Genomic DNA, 26,191 nt, shown 5'->3' with positions numbered 1-26,191 from the left:
GATCTTCACTAACTAAACGCCACAACTCTGCCAGATCCCCCTGAATTTCTTTCCAGGGCTGGCCTGTCCCTTTCTTACCAGCTATGAACCCTTTTCTTCTTTCCTTCCTCCCCTTTTCTACAGAATGACAACAACTATTTCTAGACACTTCCTGAATTGGCCACAGGGCCTTTCCACTGCCCAATAAATCAGATATGAGTCAGTATGGTTGGCAAGGAAAGCAGACGCAAAATGGGTTCATTTGACTTTCCTTCTTAAGAGCAAGTGGACTTAAAAAAACAAAAAAGATGAAAAAGCTCAAGTTCCAAATTATGACATACACTTTTGGGGACCGCTTTAGAACCTAACAGAGTATCTATAACAGAAAATGGCTTTTGTTAACACTCGATTCAAAATTCTACTGCTCCGTCACTCAGGAGAGTGAACTGTTTGACGAGTATTTATCAAGTCTTTGCTCTGTGTTTGGCTGGTTTCAGTGTTCTGTGGAGACACGGGGAAAGCCTCAGCTGAGTAAGAATATATGGCACTGTCCATGTACATGAGGGTGTACACGCCCTGAGTGTGTGTTGGGGGGTAGGAGATGAGGAAGACAGAGCAGGCAGAGGGAATATGCCAGCAGTTCAGTGACACCCTGTCCTCAGTGACTTATTACCCCCTCCCTGTTCACATCACGGTAGAATGTCTGCCCACAGAGATCTCCTGACTTCCCAAGAAGCATTCTGAAAGGCAGTTCTGAATAAAGAGTCTGTTTCTGCCAACCCCACTCCTTTGGCCACCTCCACTGTGGCTCTTTTCCTCAGCATTTTGAAATGTTTCTGTTGCTGTTTGTTGTCTATTCATTCCTTTTAAGTTACACAGAACTTCTTCCAAGAATTCAAATCAGATGGTCCCCTAAATTAACTTTATTGAATGGACCAAAATGGCCTTTTATCTGTTAAAATGAACTAGGTTTCCAAAGCAATCATTTATGAGGCTGCTGTAACAACGAGTCCTCCCCTGGGACTAAGTCAGGTGTAAAATGGGGAGAGAGATATAGCCTTCCAAAACACATGAGAACACACTGGAAAGACTGTAACAGAGGATTCCACCCCACCACACCAGTTCTCTGCTTTCCCTCATGGATCTGCCATAACCAAACTCCCTGACATCCCTTCTCACAGGTTTGACTGAATTTCCTGGGTTTCCCTGGTGAAGGGAAGAGTGTCTTGGGAATTCCTAATGGTTACTTCTTGAGGTCAAGACATTCTAGAAGTGAGAGCGGGCACCTGCAGACTTACCCAGCTCTGATCCTTCCCAGGGACCTGTCTTTCTCCCTAGGGAGCACGGGCACGAGCCCACCACCCTGGCCTTTGCCTTCGTGCTTTCATAAATGGAGTCTAATTTAACCTCATTCCCTCCCTGACCCCAACTCTTGCTTACTTATTGACACAGTCTCTGTCTCCTCTCCTCACTCTATTCCAATTGCTTTAAACCTCAGATCTAACCTGGATCACGGATGACACTCAATACCAATGCATCGCAGGGCAGCACCTCCAAACAAGTTCTCAAGAAACTGCAGAAAATCTTCCTCCTTTTCAAATTTGCTTTTCTTCAAGCTTAAGCATTAAATATAAAGGAAGAAAACTGCTCATTCAATGGTGCTTATGGACTGGCATGGTTTTCTGTTTTCTTCCTTTGCAACTATACTAAACCAATTTTAATGACTGACATTATTTTCCATTCAAATATTCAGCTATATTTAGCACAAAATAAACGTTCTTTTGCAGTTTTTAAAAATTGGAACTATAACCAACATACAACATTGTATTAGTTTCAGGTGTACAAAATATTCACTCGACAACTGTGCAAAATAAACTTTTAAAGGTGAGCTATACAACCTGATCACCTTTAGAAGTCACCTTTCTTTTGGGAAGACATTGCTGAGTTTAACATAATAACTCTTGGTCTCAGAGCACTGAGTCTGACCACTGTTCCCCACTCCCTCACACCCCTTGATGCGAGAAAGTGCAGGGGACAGGGGACATGTAGCTGTAAGTCCCCGCCCACTACCTGCTGTCCCTGATACACTGGCTCTCTTCCTTGAGCCTCACACTTTCCAAATGCAAAATGAGAATAAAAATACTTACGGCTCAGAGGGCTGTTTTTGAGGACGGGTAAGATTAAAACTCAGTAAAGTCTTCTGTGAACTGCAAGGCATGTTCTGGTGCAGTATTTCCAACCACAATTAGTCCTGCAGGCCAACAGCCTTTGCAGGAAGTGTGTTCCTCTGTCCCTAAGAGTGCCACCCCCCAGGATGGTCACTTTTGTTTTTTTCAAGTCACAGCATCCTACCAGCACCCTGGTCTCAGAGCACTGCATTTCTCTTGTGAAACTCTTACCCCACCTCTGTGTCATTACTGATGTCAGTAACTAAACATTTATTTCCTTACCCCCTTCTATTAAGGCCAGTCTCCTATTTCCTTCAGGTTTCTCTGGTTTCCTGTCTCTGTGGTCCATCTACTCTCTTCCCTTGCCCTGGAAATGCCTCAACCTAAAAGCAACATTCCAGGTCTGCTTCAGGGAGTTCTGCAGACTGGACGAATCAATCAGTGTCCTACAACCTGTAAACTCCAAAAGTACTTCACTCTAACCAGGTGCACACTTTCTACACTTTGTCAGGTTCTAATCTGTTGTCCTTCTTGTGCAAATCAAGGACAGGAACTGTATCCTTCTCTATGGTTAAATTCTGGGCTGATAAATGTCTTCTAGCTTGGTCTACCCATTTCATTTCTTTTGGCATAACTGCAAACCAAACCACGGAATGGGTGTTAGGAAGTAAGAGGGGATCTCAAGAGTATGCTCCTCATCTTGGCTGGGGAACGATTAGGAAGTTTTGTGTAAAAGGAGCTTGAGGAGAAAGACTTGGGAGACAGAATGTCAAGCAAGAAGAGTGCTGAGTAGAAGTCAGCAGCCTTGGGCTCTGCCACTAATGCCCAGATGATTCGGGATGATTAGCCTTTTCCCTAAACTCGGTTCTCTTATCCATAGTGCTTGGAGGGGAGATTAGCTGCTCCTTGGTCCAATACCCCCTCCTAACTTTAAAGTTCCAGGATTCTGGGTCAGAGACCTTTTCCCATTGTCTTGGTTTTCTCCTGATCTTGCCCAACATCCTCCATTCCCCTGCCAAGGCTCCTTCTCAGCTGGTCAGGAATTCAACACAATCAACATTTACAGAGGATCCATGATGTACAAAGCACTGTGAGGAACATAAAAATAGATGTGACCATGCCACCTCCAAAGAGAAGCTAAAAAAGATGAGCAGAAAGGTGCAGAAGAAACAGAAGTCACAACTATGAAGCAGAAAGTGATGGTTAGAGGAAACCAGCTGACATGAGCACAGAGGGGAGGCTGGTTCCCATGCGACAGGGGGACCCAATGGGGCCACAGCAGGTGGAAAGAAGACACCACAGTGAAACTGGAGAGAAGCAGCTCTGCTCCTCATTGCCCTCTGCCTTGCTGTGCCCACCTTCAGTTCCTCCGGAAAGTGCTTCTCTCCAGGTAACTTCCCCACATCTGGCACGGCTGTCAGCAACAGAAATTCCTGTTTCGCACTGTATGCTAGGAGACAGAGAGGTTAAAGCATATTCTTATGGAGGAACAGACACACACATCAGCGAGACAGAACAGAGGCCCCACAAAGAGGCCCCCACAAATATGCCAACTGACATTGGACACAGGTACAAAATCAGTTCGGTGGAGGAGAGGCCTTTCAACAAACGATGCTCCGGCAACTGGACATCTATAGACCAAAAAAATGAACCTTTCCCTGAGCCTCACACTTTACTCGAGAATGAATGCAAAATGGATCAGCAATTAAATGTAATAAAACTTTGAAGAAAACATAGGAGAAAATCTTTGGAAAACCTGATAAACTGACTCTCACCGAAAAAACTTTTGCTCTGCAAAACCCCTATGAAGGGGATGGAAAGACAAGCTACATACTGGGGGCAGATATTTGCAGATCAAATATCTGACGATGGACTAGTATCTGAAATATGTAAAGAATTCTCAAAACTCTGCAGACAAAAAAAAAAAAAAATCCAATTAGAAAATGGGTAAGACATGAACTGGCATTTTACTGAAGAGGATCTACAAATGGCAAATAAACACATGAAGAGCTACTCAAGGTCATTAGCCAGCAGGCAAATACAAATGAAAACCACAATGAGATACCACTACAGACCTATCAAAATGGCTAAAATAAAAAACAGTGAAAACTCCAAATGATAATGAGGCCGTAGAGACACTGACTAATTTACATGGCTGGTGGGAATGTAAAATGGCATAGGAACTCTAGAAAACAGTTTGGCAGTTTCTTTAGAAACTAAGCACGGTGCTTGGGTGACTCAGTTGGTTGAGCATCCAACTCTTGATTTCGGCTCAGGTCACGATTTCATGGTTGTGGGATCAAGCCCCAAGTCAGACTCCACACTGGGCATGGAGCCTGCTTAATACTCTCTCTCTCCCTTTGCCCCTCCCTACCCCTAAAACAAAAAACAAAAAAAAAAAAAAAAAAAAAAGAGAGAGAGAGAGAAAGAAAAACAAAAAACCTAGGCATTTAACTACCATGTGACCTAGCAATCGCATTCGTGGACTTTTAAACCAGAGAAATGAAGATTTATATCCACACAAAAACCTATATACAAATGTTTATAGAAACTTCATTTGTAAAGCCCCAAAATGGAAAAAAAAACCAGATGTCCTTCAACAGGTATATGGATAACAAACAGTGGTGCATCCATACCATGGAATATAACTCATCAATAAAAAGGAACAAAGTATTGATACACCCAACTAAAGTTGGATGAATCTCCAGAAAATTATGTTGAATAAAAAAAAGCTAAAACCAAAAGGTCACATACTGTACATAACATTCTTAAATTATGGAGAATAGATTAGTGGTTTTCAAGGGGGGGTGGGGGCCAGGGATGGGAGACAGGGAGAGGGAGGGAGGTGTGGCTATAAAATGGCAACCCAGGGATCCTTGTGGTGATGGCGATGTTCTGCATCTTGACTGTATCACTGTCAACATTGTGACTGTAACTCTGCACTGTAGTTCTGGAATGTTACCACTGGGGTAAACTGAGTAAAGGGTACACAGAACTCTGCATTCTTACAACTGCATATGACTCTACAGTGATCTCAAAATTAAAGGGTAATTAGAAAAAAACCAAGTTAGCAGTCAAGTCAGTATTTACACATTAGTTTAAAAATTCATGGAAAGTGAGATTAGACCAGACGAATCTTACAAAATGCTAGTCCAGAGTAATAATTTACAAAAAAACTGATTTGGGGGAAACCTTTGAGTAGAATTTGAAGATAATTTTCAGATCTTTACAATCAAAGAAACATTTGCTTCCAAAATTTCGCAAAGTCTAGGGGCACTGGGTGGCTCAGTCAATTAAGTGTCCAACTCTTGGTAACAGCCCAGGTCGTGATCTCGTGGTCATGAGATCAAGCCTCCAAGTCAGGTTCTGCACTGAGTGTGGGGCCTGCTTGGGATTCTCTCTATTCCTCTCTCTGCCTCTCCCCTGTTCATGCAAGCATGCTCTTTCTCTCTAAGTAAACATTAAAAAAAAATTTGCAAAGCCTAAAAACGTAATTAGAGAGAAAAAGTAGATACCAAAAAAGTACAAAAATCAGCATAACACAGCATCAACAAAGGGACATTTATTTCACTTTTAAAAAATAATCAAAACCTACTCCTCTTGGGTCATTAATAGCAACATGTGCACACTGGACTACAGCTCCCCACCTGCACTGGTCTGGCTGTTACACCTCCTCCAGGCCCCTGGCAAGCACTGCTGCTGGTATGCACCATGGGCTGACATCCTCCTCACCCAGGGAGGGCAAAAACATCTTACAAGTACCTGACAAAAATAATAATCCCTTCTCCCCATCTGTTACACGCCTTTGAGTTATCGGACTCCAATAAAAACCTCTTTGCCACATACCTTTAGGAACGCTACTAAAATCTTTTTTCTTGTCTACATGTGATTTAAAACGCAATCCTAACCAAAGCTGTGTGCAGGAGCTCGTCTGTACCTGCAGTAAGGTCAAAGAGCCCTGTCTATGTGCCTTCAGCCCCCAAAGCTCCTGAATGCACTCCAAGGACTCCAAGAGACCAGCCTCTATCCATCCTCCTCCTTTGCAACCTGTCATCTTTGGGCACTGACACGCTGACAAGAAAATTCACATTCTATGCCTATCTGGTCACTTCGTGTTCTGACAGTGTCTTCTAAGACTAGCACCGCAATGCTTAGTTCTGCCACAGGTTGAATGGATTTTGCAGAATCCTAAGCTTCCTTAATAACATTTCAGATGGGACAATGCATCCTGAATTCTAAACAGCTGACTTGCCAATGAATCTCTGAAGCAACCTGTTCCACACACTCGGAAGCATACAGAACGAGCTTTGGCAACTGTGGAACATCTTGCCTTCCAATACCACAAACACCAGTCAGTCATCCACCAATTTTTATCATTTTTATGATTTTAAACTTCTTGATATTTGCTTCAAATAAAACTGATAGTACAGTTTACATTTGGATTTGTCTTATTTCTGTTGCTCTGTCAACAACCATTTGTTTTCACAGATGCTATTATCCCCACTAAGATCAAGGGACAGTCTCCTTCTCCACCCTGACCTTTAGGAACAAGCCTCTAGCTCCAGAATCAAGGATTCTGATCCTGTAGGTAAGGCCAAGTGTTCTCATAAAGCATCAGATCACTTTTGTTACAGGCATCGTTATATTTACAATGTTGTATAAAATGTCTTTAAACATGCCAAGTGATGTACCCCGTTGTTCTTCCAGAAGTGATCACATCCACTCATCTCCCTGACCACACTGTGCATCAGCCACCCAGCGTCAGTCACCTGTCCATCACACGCAGACAGAAGACACGCAAAGATGTTCAGGTCACGGACCCTGCCCTTAAGCGACTAACAGCCAAGGTGAAGGGCTGAGCGGAGGCAAAAGATTGGAAGAGGAAGTCAAATTGAAGTGAGAAGAAAAATCAGTGTCTACACACACACACCAGATTCACAAAGATGTTGTTTTTTGTTTCAAGTCTCACTGTACCATGCCATCAAATTCCCGTCACTGAACGGGATTTATTTCTTGTGGTACGGTCCAGTTAGAACACCTGAACCTAGATCAGTATGACGCTGAAATTTTTTAACCAAGGATGAGTCATTTCCACAAATATTTCCATGGCTTCCTTGCTGAGCTGAAGAAAGACCATAAAACTATTTTTTTGAAAAGGTAAGTGAGACTTTAAACAGTGTTTCAAGACAAATCCACTCTTCCTATCAGTTTAAGTGGCAGGGAAATCATTAAGAACAGGAGAGTAAAAAGAAAACACACTCATCCCCTGGCAGATTCTGGAACAGAGCCCCATTTCCCAGAGGTCAGAGCCAGAAGGAGCAGCCCCACGAACACCAGAGTTACAATCGGCTCCCTGAACGCTGACACCAAGGATGTGCCATCTGCTTTACAGAAAATAGAACCTCATCATATAGGAGAGCACTGTGTTGTCAGTTATTTCTTTGTGATGATACTTCACATTGTGCTTTTGGTTCAAAAGCCACAACACTGTGAACATGAGTGAAACAAATTCCAGCACATGAGAAAATCCCTTTGGGTCACACGTTCACAAACCTCATTCAGTTTCCTATACAGCCGCAAGATCCACCAGGGGGTTTAAATGCCTCCCCAGACAAATGCTCTGTCTGTACTCAGGGAACCCTAGAGTGGCAGGAGATGCCCTCGCCGACAGCCTCCAAGAGGCCGTATATTCGACTTCTCGTGGGTGCTCCATCCCTGCCCAATCACCCAGACTGGAAGACACCCAGCATGGGAGCTCCTTTCCTTCATTCAGAAAGCCGGTGAACATCTGTCTTTGTGACCCCACCCAGGCATTTAGGGACAATCAGGTAAGGTTCTGTGTGCTCAAGAAAGGCTGAGTTATGTTTGGGGCCTGAAAACAAAGGGTTCTCACTTTATGTTCCCTGCACACTGTGGGGCTGACACTGTCCTCCCAGGCAGTCCGCCAGGCTTCCCGGGGGGAGGGGGAGGGGCAGTGGGGCCAAGTGTGCACTGCCTCTAAGGTCCCCACCAAAAGTGGTCAGCAGCAACCACACCAAACATCCAAGGGTGCAAAAAATACTTGGTGAACAGCACCAAACAGATTTTTCCTTCAGGTTTAAAATCCTCAAGCCTTTCATCCTTCCCTCTAGGTTTCACCTTCTATCCCTTCGACTATTTGCTCCACTTCACAAGACCCTCTAGAGCTTCTACAATTTTCTGAAAGCATTCAGCATGAAACCTGTCACATCCTAGTGGAATGACACCTCGCTTATCAGATACCATTGAGGAATGACATGTCCTTCAGAGGCTATACTACCAGAGAATATTACAACTCGAGGCACACAACTTACTTATTTTTTGTGTCTCATAAAATATATTACCTATACTCCTACTTTTTGAAACAAATAAACCATAAACAATTTAACCTCCTGACTTGCCTTTGAAAGTGCCTTCTAACTTACTAGGTGACATTTAAGGGGATCAGGAGTAAAATGTGTAGTTGTGGACCCGTTTTCATAGTGATCTCACATCCTCAGCATCTGCCTCTCTTTCTACATTTGCAGTTCTCCCCTGGGTCACACTCCTAGAGACTCTAACTGACTTGGTCTCTGGTTGGGCCAGCAGAGAAAGGTTTACAAAGTCCCACAGATGGTTCTAATGTGCCACAGGATGAGAACCACTCCTCTGATGCTGAAGGAGGGCTCTCCATCACAGGTACATTTAACTATACCGGAGCAGCTGGAGAAACATCCAAATGGTCAAGCTGAGATCATTGTCTCAGATTCCAATGACGCCCCAAGATTCAGCACCTGCTGTTCTGACAGAGGTCCCCGGTATGGACCATGATTATCTGTGATTATCCACAATGCACTGTGATGCTCTTGGCCGCCTCAGATATCTGCAGTTAACACAGCCTTCCCGAGGCTGTGAAAAACCTCTCAGTTTCTCACGAGAGGTCCTGGAAGGTGCAGGTGGCACCTGTAATGACAGCCTGTCAGGCCCAAGCATGAAGGAGCTGAGTTACCGAGTGCAAACACTGGAGCTGAGAACCACCTCTTAGGGTCAATTTCAGGGCCATCCTCTTAGGCCTGCACATCTGCCTCCAGCCTTGTTCCCCTACAGACAGAGTGAGAGAGCGAGAGCAAGTGAGAGAGAGCAAGTGAGTGAGAATGGGGGGGCAGGGGGCGCTGGGCAGCCCTCAGCATAGCTGGGAGCTCTGTGGGCTGGAGCAGGGCCCTGTAAGCTGCTGGCCACACAGATGGCACAGTTCATGCAGCCACCAGGAGTAAGTGGGGAAAACAGCTGGAACGGATACTTTCCTGATCTCCCTTTCCTAAGGGCTGCTGTCTGCAGGATGATGTGTAAAGGAATATGCAAAGTGAAGATGTCTTATACACCCATGTGCACAAGCATCCTCCCCGTTAGGCAGATGTTGTCAGGCCACCCTGAATCTGCTCATGAGTCTTTTCAACATCTCCCGTTTGTCTTGCCTCACTTTGCCATGGAAGGAGTCACCTTGGGGTTCAAGATGACCATCAGTGCACCTCCTTACATACACCCAGCAACCTCACAGATCACAGAGAGAGCCTCACTGTACTCAGGTCAATCTTGGAGCCGCCAGAGTATGTCCAATTTGTAGAAAAAAAACCACTGATGACCAGGTAAGCAAAGGTCAAGGGCATAAACTAAAATATGCTCTTCTGAGGCTGGATTTGGTGCACTTAAGGTCTTCATCTGAACACCTACGTCAAGTAAGGGGAATCAAAAAGTCCTCAAAGGCTACCCAGCACAGGGGCACCTGGGTGGCTCAGTCAGTTAAAGCATCCAACTTCAACTCAGGTCATGATCCTACGGTTTATGAGTTAAGCCCCTCATAGGGCTCTTTGCTGTCTGCACAGAGCCTGCTTCGGATCCTCTGTACCCCCCCACCCCTTCCCCTCCCCAGCTCTCTCTCTCTCAAAAATAAATAAAGATTAAAAGAAAAAAAAAGACTACCCAACACACATTTAAATCACCTTCCTTCTAGTACACTGAAGGTGACTTTCAAACGCATGGCTACCAGCACACAGCACCAACTAGAACACAGAGATGCTGGTCAGTCATGGTAGCATCTCATGACGACACGAAGCAGGGGGAAGTCCCAAGCCTGGAGCCTACCAGATGCTCTGGAGAATGGTATTGCTGGGAAGAGGTCACCAAGGAAGCCCAAAGACAAAGTATGCTCCACCTGCCCCAGGGGAGATACAGGGGAAGAGACTTTCGTCCATTTCCACCTCCTCTCCTGCACTTCTGTAACATGAAGGAATTGGATGCTGTGACCTCCAAGGTCACCTCTGGCATTAAAGTTCTTTTGATTCTGTGACAAAGGTCATCTGTGCATGTACCCAGGAACAGTACCACAGCATTGTGTGGATTAGCTGAAATCTATCCCACAAGGAAGCATACCTACCATCGGGGTCTTTAAAGGTCAACGTGATAAATTTGCTAGCAACCATGAACATGAAAATCACCCAAAAGCATGCGGCCAACAGAAGCCACTGGTGGTGCATGTTGTCAAATGTCAGCCATTCAGTAATTCTTCCTGGAAAACAAAAGTGAAATGCACCTGGCACTTATAAATAAATCAATTAAACAAAAGGTAATAAAAAGAACAGGTGATTTTAGTTAGTAGCATCAATACAAATATTTGAAAATCTTTTTCTATTGATACAAGGGTATTTTGACTTAGTATTTAACTTAATTTTACTCTTAATAATATGAACTTATCGATTTGATAATTCAAAAAAATGTAAAACACTCTAATGGAAACGAGCCATTTCTGTTTGATTTTGGAATACATGATAAGCTTTTGCAGATTTGCCTCTTGATTCCTTTCTGGCCCAAGCTAACATCAGAACATGTTCCTGGTGCCCAGTGACAGCCAAGGCCTGGAAGCAGGTGGGCAGAAGGAGGTCTGCCAAGGGCCAGACCTTTGCTGTGATAATCTGCAGAGGGCAAAAGCCATAGTAAGGCACTTACAAGCAGGCCTTGTGTAAAATCCAGACATGCTGACAAGATAAACATAGCCACACCTACAGAATGTCTAAAACAGTAAAAATGAACACTGGAGCTTCTCTCTCTCTCCATTCACTTGCCTGCAAGAGTCTGCGCAGAACCTTGGGGGTGGGTGTTTTTCATGCTATCACTGCCTGAGGAGTGATGCAGGGCATGTCAATCCTTAGCAGGTCACAGAAGTCACACTCTGCTGCAGGGAACACATAAAGAACAGGGAAGTCACAGTCAATTCTTGGCAAGAGAGACAAAAAAAGGGTGTTTCATTTCACCTTCAACACAGTGCTTCTTCAGGCCAAACCAAACCACTTAAAGAAACCATGGTGGGCTGGGTTGGTTTTCACTAGCTGACTGAGGCCATCAGGGAGAACAGGTCCTCTCAACAAGGTGCTGATGACATACGATTTCAGAGAGCCTCTGAATGCCAGCTGGGACAGAGCTCACTGAGGACCCAGGTAATCAACTCTCCTGCTTGTCTCAACACTTACCTCCCAGAATTTCACTGGAACCAGGCATCTGAAACCTGAATTCCCTCTACCAAGTGGTTATCCAGCCTATACTTGAATACATCCTGCAATGGGGAACTGACCATCTGCCATGAAGCCCATGTCTTTACAGGGTGGCTCAGGAGCTACCCTCTGTCAACCTCAGGTGCTCATCACACATTAGACCCTGTCAGTGTGTTTCCTGAATCTTCAAATAGGGTTGCTGGATTAAATAAATAAAAATAGAGGACAATCAGTTATATCTGAATTTCAGATGAGGAATACAGCAGTCTCCCCTTATCCATGGGGGATACTTTCCAAGGCCCCCCAGTGGGTGCCTGAAACCACAGATAGTACTGAACCCTTGATAGTCTACGGTTCCTCCTACACATACATACCTATAGGAAGCTTTAATTTATAAATTAGGCACAGTAAGAGATTAACAACAATACCTAATAATAAAGTGGAAGAATTATAACAATACAGTAGAACAAAAGTATGTGAATGTGGACTCTCTCTCAAAGTATCTTACTGTGCTGTATTCACCCTTCTTGTGATGATGTGAGATGATAAAATGCCTAGGAGGAGAAGAAGTGAGGTGAATGATGTAGGCACAGTGACATAACGGTAGGCAACTAACTGACCTTCTGAACATTTGTCAGAAGGAGGATCATCTGCTTTCAGAGTGCAGTTGACCGTGGGTAGCTGAAACCACGGAAGGTGAAACTGCAGATAAGGGGGCACTACTGTGAATAATGTTTTAGTAGAAATATGTCCCAAATATTATATGGGATGTTCTTATACTTCGAGAAGCTATTTGTTGCCTGAGTTTTGAATTTCACTGGCAGTCCTGTGTTTTATTTGGCTACACTACCCAACATGGGGCATGCCAACCCCTCTCTAATCACCTAAAGCCAGCTGGCCTGCCTTGGTTGAATCTTCCTTTCTCCTTTAGTCCTTCTCTTCTGAGGCAGCATGGTACAAAGCAGAGAGCCCTAGGTGGCTCCACCACTCATCAGCTCTGTGACTCAGCAAGTCACTTAACCTCCCTGAGCCTTGACTTCCCACCTCTGAGACAGGGTCCTCCTCCTTCCAGAGTGGTCATGAGGATTAAGTGGCCCATAACAGTCCCTCTATAAACATAAATTGACCCTCTGTGACTTTCCAATTCGATCTGCAAACAGCCTTCTTAGTGGCCAGAAATGAAAGCAACAACATGGCCTGCCTCAAGGAGACAGGAAAAGAAAGGTTAGACTCTCATCCCAGAGGACTCGAGCTCCTAATCCTTCTCTTCCGGGAACAAGTGAGGCACAGACTGTGCCCAGCAGCATAGGGCACTGCAGTCCTGAGTCCACTGATCTTGTCCCTCCAAGACAGTGACGCTCGGAGGGGTCCATCCCCATGGGTCACAGTGGGAGCACTCCAGAATGGCAGAGAGGCAGAGGAGCCAGTGTGGGCTGGGAAGGGAGTAAAAAGAAAGGAGACAAGTACCAGAGAGGAGGTAAGCAACCAGAACAGAGAGGCATTTGCTCCCTTACACCAGTTTTCATGAAGTCTTGGAGGCTGAGGAATAGGTCCCGGGGCTGAGTGGCCTGGGGCTTGCAACCCATGTTTTGCTAAGAGAAGTGCTGTGGACAAGTGAATACAGAGGAGAGGAACCACCGGGGCCACCTCCCTCATACACACGCTTGCTCTGCAGAGCAGGGGAACTTCCTGGCACTGCCCACTCGTGGTGTCCTACTCTGATCAGAGCTATACTTTTGGCCCCTGAGCACCCTCCCCAGCCATCAAGCCAGCACTTGGGAGGTTTTTATGGCTTAAGAATTCAGTCTTTCTAATGGGAACTAACCTGAAGGGATCTAATTTGAGTTGGCCCACTGAGCTCACCTCTATATAAAAGTAGGGAGACAATGAATAAAGACTTACATGAAAATGAAGGGTCATATCACCTGCTCTCCAGGAAGCCAAGTGGCTCAGATTTCTATATCTGGGCTACCTGAATAGTGAGACCTCATTATCCTGATGCCGTGCCTGCCTTCCTAAATCCTGGATTTTAATTTCAAGCCAGGAGTGCTTTACTCTTTCACCCAGGCCTGGGGTTGGTGGGGGTAGGGGATAGGTCTATTCTCTTCTCCCAGAGTCTACCCAAGTTTCTTATCTGTCAGGATAAAACCACCACTGTATTCCTGCCAGTGTGTTGTGAGACCCCTCTGAGACAGAGCGTGCCAACAGACCTCCTCTACAACTTACATCGGCCAATGTCTTCTTCCAGATGGCAATTTTACTTCAAACCCGCTCAACTCCAAAAGTGACTTCAACTAGACTCCTACTGAATGAGACATAGAGTGCCCTCTCCTACCCAAAGCCTGGCTGCTGCATCAGGTCAGGAGAAGGGAAGTTTTAAGGCCCCCACCTCCTTCTCATCCCTGTCAGGATGAAATGGCAGGGATAGCCCAAGACACTTGGGGACTCTGATTGGGGGCTGCAGATATGGAGAGTTTAAACCATAAACCATAACCTCTGCATAAGTGGTGCATAAACCATAGCCTCTGCATAAGAGTGCATAAACCATAGCCTCTGCCAAAAACTGTTCTCTTGAGGTGTATAAAACCACAGGCCCTCACCGATGTCTTGAGTAGAGCTGCCCAGACCAGGCTGAAGCCTGCCAACGACCCTCTGCCCTGCTGCAGGCCTCCCTGGAGGCCACAGAGCCTGAGGGTAGTCACTGTGAAAGGGAGCGCTCTCTACTGGCCACTGGGATTCTATAAATGTGAAATAAGCAGGGCCTGCTCCCCTCCCAGTGCACAGCAGAGGAAAAGGCAGCTCTCCCTCACCCCCCACCCTGTTGGAACCCCCCAAAAGCCTCTCTCCATCATCCTGCCTTGTTTCATTTCCCTCACTGCACCCACTATAGCCTGAACGTTTCAGTCATTCACTATGTGCCCCCAAAGTGGAATGTAAGCGCCCCTAAGTACACCAACGACTAGAATAGTGCCGGGCACTCAGGAAGTCAACCACCATTATTTGTTGAATGACTACATCCACCTAGAAACTTACCAGGAAAACTCTGGAGAGCTGAAAGGTACTTTTGAAGGCACCTTGCCCAACCCTTTATCTGAGAGTTTCCAAACTCTTTAAAGGATTGAGGCCCCCAATTTCAACCTCAAAATATTTCTCCAATATCCACGTGAGAGAAGTTATATATTTAATATCTATTACCTGAGTCTAGAAAACAATTAAAAGCTACTAGGACTTCAGTATTACTTGCAAATAAAATCACATTTTATAAATCACAGCATTACATGCATTTGAACAGACATACAACTTAAACATACTGACCAGGGGGGATTAATAAATGTCCCTGAAGTCCAAAAATTTTTTTTAATTTTAAATAAAACTCTGTGCTGAAGGGCAAGCCAATAACATAGATTCAAAATGTCAATTTATATGTAAACAGAAAGGGCAAGTTGCAAAGCTGAATGTGTGACCCTATCTGTAAAAAAATTACATACATGAAAGTATGTGATTATAGACCCATATAAACACATATATACATGTAATGTATACAATACAATCTTGAGAGGATGAGAGCAGTTATTTTTTGCTTTGTACATCTATACATTAAAGAAAAACTTTTGCAGCAAGCATGTATCCATTTTATAATAAAAGCTGACAAAATACAAATAATGCCACTCACATACATGCACCCTGGTGTTTTTATTTATTTTTCCTACCTGACTTCTACTAACTGCAGTTTCCTTACCACTTGGAAATGGATGGTAAACACTTTTCCAGCCAGGAGAAAATGTGGTTAAGTGACAAATTCAACATGTGTCTGAATATTTAGTAAATATATCTGTCTTCACTAGTTTTCGTTTAGCTTTTAAAAATAATTTAATATTTAAAACATAAAGTACAAAGAATAAAGTAACAAAAACAGATTCTGGGCTCTAATAGTTTTGCTGTACTTACTTGAGTGTTTGTAAAGGAAAGAAAGTGTTACAAATAAGGCGGGAGGCCCCCTATGACCCTGCCTGGCTCTAATCACGCTGTACCCCAGACCTACTCCTCCAGACCTACTCCTCCATCGGGGTGTTACACTTTGTAAGACTCAACTCCTCTGACAGAAGCAGCAGCAGGGGTTAGGGAGGGTGGTCTTCCCTGCACAGAGAAAGGCAGGGCCTCCTGCAGAAGATGGGAAGGCTTGTTCACCCAGGGCCTGCAAGGAAACACTACATTATATGCAAATGCTTTCTAGGGAGGCTCCTGCTGTGGGGAGAAAGCCTGAGGTGGAGAGATGCACTATTTTTAAGCACTTACCTTTTTCATCATCTACAGTGAGGCAGTTCACAAATCACACATAGACTTAAGAGAAAAAGCTGTCATGGCAAAAATTTAGATAAACCAGGACTTGTTCTCCAAGTCATGTGCTATGTGCACCAACCAGAACCAGTAAGACAAAAGCCTGGTCCCTCTCAAAATACCCTTCCCCTCAGGGCTGGTATCTCTACAGTTTACAACATATAACACACAAACAGGAGTAGATGTATATCTGCATATAGTTTTAAGGACACAATAACCTAAAAAATACTTATTTGCCAAATTCATCATGAAAACGTATATTCATCCATCCAAAAAAATAAATGCCAGGGATACAACAATGAGTCCCAAACCAAACACATATACACAGTTTATGTCCTTATGGAGCCTATAGTCTAATGGAGACACCCACATGCATCAAAGAGTCTATCCCCTAAGTGGTATGAGATAGAAAGACATGATGCTGTGAGAGGAAAATACAACGGGACAGAACCTAGGCAGAGATGAGAGATAGCAGTTTCGTAAGGCGGTAAAGGCACAGGTTCCAGACCAGGTGGCCAGCAAGGAATAGTGGCTCGGGGGTACACAGGAGTAAGCCAGGGGCCCCTGAGTAAACAAAGGAAGCCCCTGTGGCTGGAGTTTCCAGAGCACAGTTAGAGACGAGCAAAAGCAGATATGGTCACACAACACTGTATCTTAAAATAGCAGTTATGGAATTTAGTTTCACCTTGCGAGCAATGCAAAGCCACTGAAGAGAGCTCTCCATGAGAAGAAAGGTAGTAGTGTCATGATCTGATTTAAATTTTGAAGCTGTTTCTCAGGCACAGAGTCAAAAATGTAAAGCACCATCTACCTGGCCATTCCGCAGGCTCAACATCATTTCCCTAAGTGGAGCAGGAGTGTTCTAACCCAGCTAAGCGGTTCACATCACCACCTAGACCTACCGTCCTAGACCACCACCACCACCACCACCACCATCATCATTGTCATCGTTGTCAAGGTCTCTAAAAACTAGCTTACCATCATCATAGTTGAGGTCTCTAAAAACTAGCACACAACTAGTAAGATCCACAGTATCTGACGGGTTGGATTTTTAGAAATCCTACAGACTAGGGGTTCCAGTTAGCCATAGCATGCTTCTGCTTTGAGACTACATGCATTCTCAATCTAGGTATCTACCTAATGGTGTTTGGCTTTAGGTTTAGGGCAGTGTTCCAGCCATGGCTGTACTTTAGTATCACCTGGGGAGCTTTTAAATAATATAGCAATGTCTTGGGCCCCAAGAACACTGGAGCCCAAACAACACAAATCTCTGGAGATGGATCCAGGGGTTGTTTTGTAAGCTCCACACAGGATTCTAATGAGCAGCCAGGGCTGAGAACTGCTGGTCCAAGCCCCCAGCCCTCCTCAACTTCTAATGCCCACATGAATCCCTGGGGATCTTTTTAAAATGCAGATTCTAGGCATTCTGACATAATAGCCATTCTCCCACCACTTCTTTCCATTGTAAGAATGAAAACTAGTAGCAAAAGATTATCTGTCAACTAGCATCTATTGATGCTCTGAATTACATGTACCCTGAAAAAACAGCTTAACAAGGCTTAATTAGAATCATAGACCTCTATCACTGTTCCCATTTGTTCTTCTTTTCCAGCCCTCCTGCCTAGAGGTAAGTAGCCTCTGTAGAATTTGGATTTGGTCTGACCTTGGAAAAATTACAGTAATTCACCCCATTTGTTTAAACAAAAAAGAAAGGGATTCCAAATTCCCTTAGGCCCAACTCCTCCAAGCCCACACCACTACCTGCACTGCTTCCCCTGAATATACAAATTCTCCATGGGGTTTACCTCCTGTCCAACGATGACACCCTCAAGACTCACTATTTCTGTGTGCAGAGACTGGGGCTTAAAATGAACAGTCTTTCCTCCATGGCTCTGCCAAGGGCCACAGCTCTCCCTGCTGCCGGGTGACAAATGGCCTTTAAAAAGCCTGACATTTTCTGTAATTAACTCTCCTTTGTTCAAGGAGCCAAGACAACTCCCAAGTTGCCTCTTGCAGCTAATGGTGGCAAACCTGAGCGTGCCCCAGGCCCCCTGTGGTCATGGTGTGCTGCCCCGAACGGGCCCCTGGGCCCCCAGGAGTCAGCATACCCATCTTCAGAGCTTTCTGATTTCCAGTCATTAAATGAGAGTTTCACTTCAAGATATCAGGTTCTGAAACCTAGCCAGAGGGCTGGACTCGGAAAACCCACAAGTCAGAACTAGTGGATAAGGTGGTTTCTCCTCTTATGTGGAAAGCAGGGTGAGCTAAGCAAGAACACAGCTGAACCTACCAGAAATCCCAGTCTTTTTTTTTTTTCCCCTCTCTCTAAACTAAAAGTGCACATTGTACATGTTTGCAATGACTAACAATGGGTTTGGTTCTATTGCCATCTTCTGGTGCAAATTCTCTCTCCCCTGCATTTGCAAAAAGATGCTTGTAAATCCATTTGGTCAGCTGCCAATAATATTCCTGCCAGTGGCTTTTCCCTGTGTTTGAGCTGCCATCCAAAAACACAAAACCTTTCTGGGTTTGTGCTGAAGAGCTTGACTCCCACCTGCCTTGTTCTACTTTTTCTATGCATGCTTGCTTATTGAAGGTTCTGAAAAAGTCCTGTGGTAAATAAGCCCATTTAACTCTGTTTACAATAGCTTTTTTCCCAAATCTCATTTATTCATTCAGCAATATTGACAAAGTGCCCACTTTGAGCCAGGAGCTGTTCTAGGCCTCGGGAATATGACAACATATACTCCCTGCTCTCATGGTGCTTCTACAGAGGCAGATAGGCCATAAACAAATAGAGCTATTAATATATATAATCACATCAAGTGCTAAGTGCCACGATTGAGAGAAGGGTAAGGGGAATGTTGAGAAGAGATGGAATAGAGTGAGGGAAATCATGTAGCACCTGAGCCAACAGCTTGGTCGGTGTCCCAGTGTCCCCAAAGCAGCAAGGAGACAGTGTCCCTCATGCTGAGTGAGCTAAAGGGCTAGGAAGTGGCCCAGATAAAGCATCCTGTCAAGGGTCCTTTACTGAGCTGGCAACTCCTGAGTCCCCACCCCCACCACATACATACCCCAGGGAAAGGATCACGAGTCTGGTGTTGAGTTTTTAAAACAGTAATTCAAAACATAACCAGGCACTAAGGGAAACTTCAACAAAAAAGCCTGGTAATGCACAAGGAACTGGTAGCCTTTGGGGGATTGATAGGAAGAAGGGAGATTAGGTAGCTGAGGGCTGGAGGAACTGGGGACATTCAACAATCAACTATTCCATATCTTTGTATTTGGACCTAAAATGTCATTACCTAATCAATAAAATCACTAAAAATGACAAGGTAGTAAGATAAAATATTGTGTATGAATTTATAATATATATAAAGTGCCATGACAGTCGCTGTGACTTCTAAATTCATAGGGCTTCTCTCAATCTAAGTTCAGAAATTTCCTTTGTCTACTGGGCCATTAATCATTACTAAAATTTACAGTCTCAGAACGACTGATCAGCCTTAGTTACCAGGATGGAAACATACCCCTTACTCTGTCCAGCTGAAGAATGTGTCTGAGATTAAGACAGATTCTCATGAATAACAATAACAAACAGTAAACGCCTGCCTGGGGCTATCTACACTTCAGGCACTGCTCTCAGCCAGTACCAAACTCACTTAATCCCAGGCTGAAGAGGTTGCTTCTATTATTATATTTCAGGAAACATTTCTAAGTAGAAGTGTACATACTCCTACTTAAGGCTTTTAAATTTCCCAAAATTTCCATACAAGCAAGTAAAGAGGCAGTAAGAATACTAAATGACAGGAATCTCAAATAACTAGTGAGATCACATTCTCCTTCACGCACCTTCTGAAGCCTGGGGTCCACATTTCCTTGAAGTATTTGCTCTGCCTGAGGTTCTTGGTTCCTCCTGTCACCGTATAGGATAATTAAAAAACAAACAAACAATAAGCACCATTAAAAATGATAAGACCTTATGTAACACAACTTGGTTTATATTTTGGAAACAGTCAACCACTTTGATTATTCAAGTACAGTTTGCACAACAGGTTTCTTACAGAGGTGGGTTGTATATGGAATTTTTGACAAATGAATAAATATTCTAAGTGTACCAAAAGAAGTACCTGTTTAAAAAACTCATGTAAATTCATACAAAAAATGAAATAAGTTCTGTTGCAAAAAATAATTAAATCCTGTTATATCTATTTTATGTTTGACATAAAGAATGTCATAAAGAATTCTTTGGGTAAAGAATTCCTGTAGACGATGATGGGATGATGAAATCTTCCAATGCAAGATGTTCTCTGGGTTTTGTATTTCTTTAGGCTTTAACATCCTGGCAATTTCTAGCCAAATGACACATCATGAATGAGTAACTGGAAACAAGCCAAACGCGTGGAATTAGAGATTACAGATTTAATAGAGTTGGCTGACAAAATAAACATACAACTCATTTAACATATAATACAGCCCCAACTGCCTGGGATGCATGTAGCACAGTCTAGCTGTGTTTCCTTTTACTCTTAAGAGTTCAATGTTAATTGAAAGCAATTTCACGTTATGCAGATGGAAAGATGAAGCTTTACGTACTCACATCCAGATTCTTCCAGACCTATATCAGAAGAAAAAAGACTCTTCATTCCTGCAATCTCAAAGGTCCTGAATTCACCTCTCCCCCATTTCTATTTCTAGCTTTCTCCCACCCTTTTATTGTACAACTTCAAGCATTTGAAAAATGATCTGAATATAACTGCAAATTGCCTGGGATATTTCCTGATTCTTTTCTTTCTTTGTTCAGTTTTGCAAGCACTCTGGTTTTCACTTTGGGTAAGGAAAGAATTTTCCTCTCAGGTATTTCTTTGAGATTCTATTCTTTCAGGGTCAAGAGCAAAGATGGAAATTCCAATTTTGAGCCAAGATGGGCTCAAAATGGGAGTGGGGGGGAGGTTAGTTTCTCTTTGTGTCTTTTCTTTTTAACCCAGTCACTGAAAATTTCAAAGTGAATAAGTAGGTACTGGAGATCAGCAAGCCCGAGCTAAATTGAGCTGTCTAATTTTAAGAATGTCTGAGACATTTCTCACTCTGGCAGTTAAAACTGACCAATACCCAACTCTTTATGGCCCAAAGCCCCAGCCTCTGGGTGCTTCAGACAAAAAAACTCTTTATGACAGTCCTCCCGCTTAGCTAACCAGACAGAACCTGGCTGCACTGCCTTCTATTCATTCACTGACCGGCCCTTTCCTGCCTTTAGAGACTTGGAAAACAAAAACGACAGCTTTTGGAAAACCTGGTTCATCTCCCTAGCCAGAAGTGCAGAAATTTATACCTCAACCTCCAACTTCTGACCAGTCCTTCATTGTCAAAATCAGGGCTGAGAGCATTCTGGAGCCTATTTGGCAGGAAAGATGCGTTTCCAACCATCCTTTCCCCTCTCACCCACCAAAACCGTGCTTAATCGTGCACTTAGGAAACGGTGCACATGTTCCTTCTTCCCTGCTCTCTCTCACTCTCTTTGCATGCTCCTTGCACTCAAGTGAAACATTTTCTTTCTCTTTCCACCCAATCACAAATGCAAATTCTCAGCCAAAGATGAAAGAAGTAAATTATAGATCACCAATATCAATCATTCCACCGGTCACACCATCCCGCAACAAGGACGCCGCCTTATTGCATAATTACCGTGATGAAGGTTCCTCTCATTAATCCCACCAACTAGAGAGGTCTTCAAGTCACCAAAACACACTGGGATGGTGCTCACAAAGAAAGACCGGTTCACCCCGTTTTCCTGTCCACCCGGGACGGGGTGGGGGTCGGAGCCCCGGGGTCTACGACACCCACACCCCGCCGGTCCCCGAGCTCACCCTCCGCGGATCCGGAGCTCGCCGGGGTCCTCGGGCCCTTCCGCGGCGCTGGCGGCGAAGCTCTGCCCGGGCCTCGCGGGCCTGGGGGCGAAGCGCGCGGGGTTCCCAGCGTCCCGGGAGCGCGGGAGGCCCACCCCGCCCGGAGGCCTCGGCGCCGCCACCGGCGGCCTCCGTGCCGCGGCCCGCCCGGCCCGGGATGAGGCGGCGCGCCGGAAGGAGGAAGCCGGGAGCCCGAGGCCCTCTCCTGGGGGCGAGTTCGCCGCCGCCCCACGCGGCGCCCGCCCGCGCGCGCCGCCTAGCCCGCTGTGCGCGCCCCCGCCTCCGTCCCCGGCCGCGCGCGCCGCCTGGGGCCGCGCGGGGAGGCGCGGGACGGCACGGGGCGGCGGAGGGGCCTCGGGACCCCGTCAGCCCCTGCGCATCTCCGCCGCCGGATCCTGCGCCCAGCTCTTGCGCCTCCCGTCCTCCCCCGGAAAGAAATTCCATCCCAGGAAATTAGAGAAACGTGCGGCCGACCTCCAGAAAACAGGTATAATATTTGAGAACGAAAAAAATCCCAAACCTGGGAAAACGAAGAAAGGCCAAACTTGGAAAAAGACAAAACTGCTTGAGTTTGGGGTACTTCCCAGCATTTTCTGATCAGTCTACTTTGTAAAAGCTTGACCTTTAGTTCTTCGCGGACCTCACTCTGCTGATAGTCTGGGGGATGTAATTTTGTTGTCTAGGTGTAGTTGATTAATACGCAACTGATAAAGGCCAGAACAGTGTACAGCCCTAGAGCACTGTGACTTATTAATCTGCAGAAATGGATAGGACTTTAGGGTTTAGAGCCTGGTCTAGAAGTCAACCCCAAAGCTGTTGGGGGTTTTATTGCCCTGGAAAAGATAAACTAGTTTTGTTTTGGTCTAACTTACCTGTTTGTTAACTGTCTTAACTATATGTGTATCTTTTTAGCAAATGGGGTAATAGAGATTATGTGTGCACACACCCGCACGCACATGAACACATAAAATTTATCAAGCTTTTAAGGAGCCAGCCTCTTTTGGCCTACCCGGTGGGTGCCCTTCCTAATGAGTTAAATAGAATATGGATGGAGCTCACCATTTCAGTGTAGCGGGATTCTCACACAGAGCAGTGACAACGAGGCATTTCTTTCCAGGAAGCAACTTTATTCCTGCTGGCACCGCTCAGTTGGGTGTGTACCCAAAGAACTGAGCCCCCCAACGTCCAGTGGCATAGTTTTTAAATACACTTTGTATTTCTTTGGTAACAGTCTGATTAAGTAATCTCAGTTTACAAGGTCATGAGGGATGTTGTCACTTAGGTGCATAGCCAGCTTACCTTGAAGTTTTTTGGGTTTTTTTTCCCCCTTTTCTCTCTTTTTGTCTCTCCTTAGGAAGGGGACCCTACCACATCAGAATTTCACTTTTTACATGATTACCAACCATCGTGGCTTAAAGATAGCAAGGTGGTTTACTTGGTCCTTTGGTCACTCATCCCAGTATTTATTAAGCCCTTACTTTAGGCACTGTGGTTGACATGAGACATGTGCTTTCTCCTTGAAGACTTAAATGGACATACATACGTGGGAGATACACAATAAGAAATTTGGAGTTTAGATGAGACATAGAACATAATCCGGGGTTTATGGGTCCAACCAAGCTCTAGGAATTAGGCCTTGTGTGTTCAGATCTTTACTGTACCACATACAGCTTGTGACCCTGTCAAGTTCTTTTCCCATATGTGTCCCATGTTCCTCATCTATAAAGTGAGGATATGGTACTATACAATATTGGAGATAATGCATTTAAAATACATAGCACAATTCTCTCCCAGTGGTAAATATTACAATAAACATAAACTACTTTCATTGTTATTATTTATTGCATTCCCAGTGTGCTGTTCAAATATTAAAAGATACAGTTCTTTCTAGGGATTTACACATTGGTGACAAAAATGACTGAGTATTTTTCTTAGGGTATTTGCAAGTAATTCTAGTTCTTTTTGTTTCTATAAATGAACTTCAGGAAAGCATTATTTAGTCTCTATAACAGAAGGATAGTTTCTAATGCAGTGGTTCTCAAAGTGTGATTCTTGGACCCCTGGGTCTGTAATGCCTAAGACTGTTTCCCCATTAATGCTAAGACATTAGTTGTCTTCACTATTTAGACATTTTTTCTGATGACACAAAAGTAATGGTGGGTAAAATTGATGCCACTTAGCATGAACCTTGGCAGTGGAATAAAATGAGATTGGTGCTTGTCTGCAGGCGAAGCTCTTCATGATGGTTTGTGATACTTTTTTTTTCATGGAACACCATTTTTACTTGAAAGAAGAACTGACAGACAAACTGTGGTTACACAGACTTGGGTATTTGGCAGACATTTTCTCCAAAATGAATGAAATGAGCCTGTCACTTCAGGAAAACAACTGATGCTATCTATTGCCAGTGATAAAATTCAGGCTTTCAAGTGAAAATTCAAGCTTTTGGAAAACCTGTATCTGCCACTAGGAGTTTGACAGTATCCCAATATTTAAAGATTTTTTTCTGATGAAACCAGTGGTGATGCTAAAACCTTTTCTTTCTTTCTTTCTTTCTTTCTTTCTTTCTTTCTTTCTTTCTTTCTTTCTTTCTCTCTTTTTTCTTTCTTGGTATATTGAATATTGATAGATTGTGGCTGAATAAGAAATATCTGTATATTATATATTTGGCCTTTTCCCTGATTTCTTGACACAGAGCTCCTAAAACTTTGTAATTTCCACAAAGATAGGGGTGACAGGAACATCTTTTGTTCTAATATTTAGCCTTTGTTCCTGGCTCCTGACACAAAGCTCCTAAATCTTTTGGAATTTCCTGGGTGATAGTATTTTTTGTTCTAATCAGTCAACTCTAGCTAGCTTCAGATGGGGATTGGTCACCACAAAGACCAAACCTTGATTAGAAACCTGGGACTTTCAGCCCCACCTCCCCCAACCTCTGGGGGGAGGTGTGGGGCTGGAGAATGACTTAATCATCCTGCCTATGTGATGAAGCCTCCATAAAAACACTTAAATCATAGGGTTTGGAGAGCTTCCATGTGGGTAAGCTATCGAGGTGCTGGAAGGGTGGCCATGTGGAGATGGCATGGAAGCTCTGTGCACACAGACAGCCTTGACCTAGGAATCTCTTCCATTTGGCTGTTCCTGAGTTGTATCCTTTATAATAAATCACTAATAAGTAAACTGTTGCCCTGAGTTTTGTGAGCCATCATAGTATAATCAAAACTGAGGGTGGGAGTGGGGGTCATGGGAACCTCCGGTTTGTAGCCAAGTCAGAAAGAGATACAGGTAACTTGGAGACCCAATATTTGTGACTGGCATCTAAAGTGGGAATGTCCTGGGGCGCCTGGGTGACGCAGTCAGTTGGTTAAGGGTCTGACCGGCTCAGGTCATGATCTCACAGTTCATAGGATTGAGCCCCTCATCAGGCTGTGGGCTGACAGCTCAGAGCATGGAGCCTGCTTCAGATTCTGTCTCCCTCTGTCTGCCCCTCCCCAACTCGCACTTGGTCTCTCTCGCTCTCATTCAAAAATAAATAAACATTTAAAAATAAATAAATAAAGTGGGAATGTCCTTGTAGGACTGAGCCCTTAATCCTGTGGAGTTTGCCACTAACTCCAAGGAGTGTCAAAATAAAGTTAAATTGTAAGATATTCAGTTAGTGTCTGGAGAATCAGAGAATTGATTTTTGATGTTGGAGAACATCCAGGCTGATGAATTTTAATGTCACAGAGTATGAGAAGTTCATTGATAGGGTCTTAGATTCCACACTGCATTAAACTTTAAGAAACTACCACTAGCTGAGTTTGGGTTTAGTGTTAAAGAAAAACACGCAAAATAATCTGAAAAGATTATGAAAATACTTCTTCCTTGTCTACTTTTCTGCATGAGGAAGGATTTTCTTTATATTCTTTCACCAAAATAACATTGCAGCAGATTGAATGTAGAAAGGACAGTGTATATGAATCCAACTATCTTCTAACTGAGACATTAAAGAGATTTGCAAAAAAAAAAGCTAAATTTTTGTTTTGGAAAATATAGCTGTTTTTCTTTAAGGTTGTTATTTATGGTACCCTATAACATGGGAATATTATTATCTTCAAATGAATTAATAAATGTTTTAAATTTCTCAGTTTTTATTACTAATACCGTAAACTTGGATAGTCATAATCCAGATTAACAAAAGCTCTTTGGGGTTCCTTGATCATTTTTAAGAGTGTAAATGAATCCTCAGATCAAAATGTTTGAGAACTGCTGTTTA

At 44.0% G+C, this 26,191-nt stretch overlaps 2 protein-coding genes across 4 annotated transcripts in view; one reads left to right on the top strand and one right to left on the bottom strand.

The window, feature by feature from the left end:
- CHST10 (carbohydrate sulfotransferase 10) overlaps positions 1-22,035 on the bottom strand; it is a 30,269-nt gene extending 8,234 nt beyond the window's left edge. The window contains exons 1-5 of one of the 2 annotated variants that reach the window (XM_030310393.1): positions 21,895-22,035; positions 19,880-19,943; positions 11,264-11,373; positions 10,579-10,710; positions 3,506-3,597 (exon numbers count right to left, since the gene is read on the bottom strand). In XM_030310393.1, the coding sequence (XP_030166253.1) occupies positions 3,506-3,597; positions 10,579-10,710; positions 11,264-11,306 (267 nt within the window). In that variant the 5' untranslated portion in view covers positions 11,307-11,373; positions 19,880-19,943; positions 21,895-22,035. Of the gene's footprint in view, positions 1-3,106; positions 3,236-3,505; positions 3,598-9,153; positions 9,246-10,578; positions 10,711-11,263; positions 11,374-19,879; positions 19,944-21,894 lie in introns of those variants that run through there. The other variant, XM_030310394.1, reaches the window with a different exon arrangement.
- A 230-nt stretch (positions 22,036-22,265) lies between these two features.
- NMS (neuromedin S) overlaps positions 22,266-26,191 on the top strand; it is a 46,491-nt gene continuing 42,565 nt past the window's right edge. For both annotated transcript variants that reach the window (XM_032592618.1, XM_032592619.1), the window contains exon 1: positions 22,266-22,420. The gene's annotated coding sequence lies outside the window, so the exon portion shown is untranslated. The remainder of the gene's footprint in view (positions 22,421-26,191) is intronic.

Source organism: Lynx canadensis, chromosome A3 (assembly GCF_007474595.2).
Source record: "Lynx canadensis isolate LIC74 chromosome A3, mLynCan4.pri.v2, whole genome shotgun sequence".
Taxonomy (NCBI): Eukaryota; Metazoa; Chordata; class Mammalia; order Carnivora; family Felidae; genus Lynx; species Lynx canadensis.
This window is presented reverse-complemented; position numbering and strand designations above follow the sequence as displayed.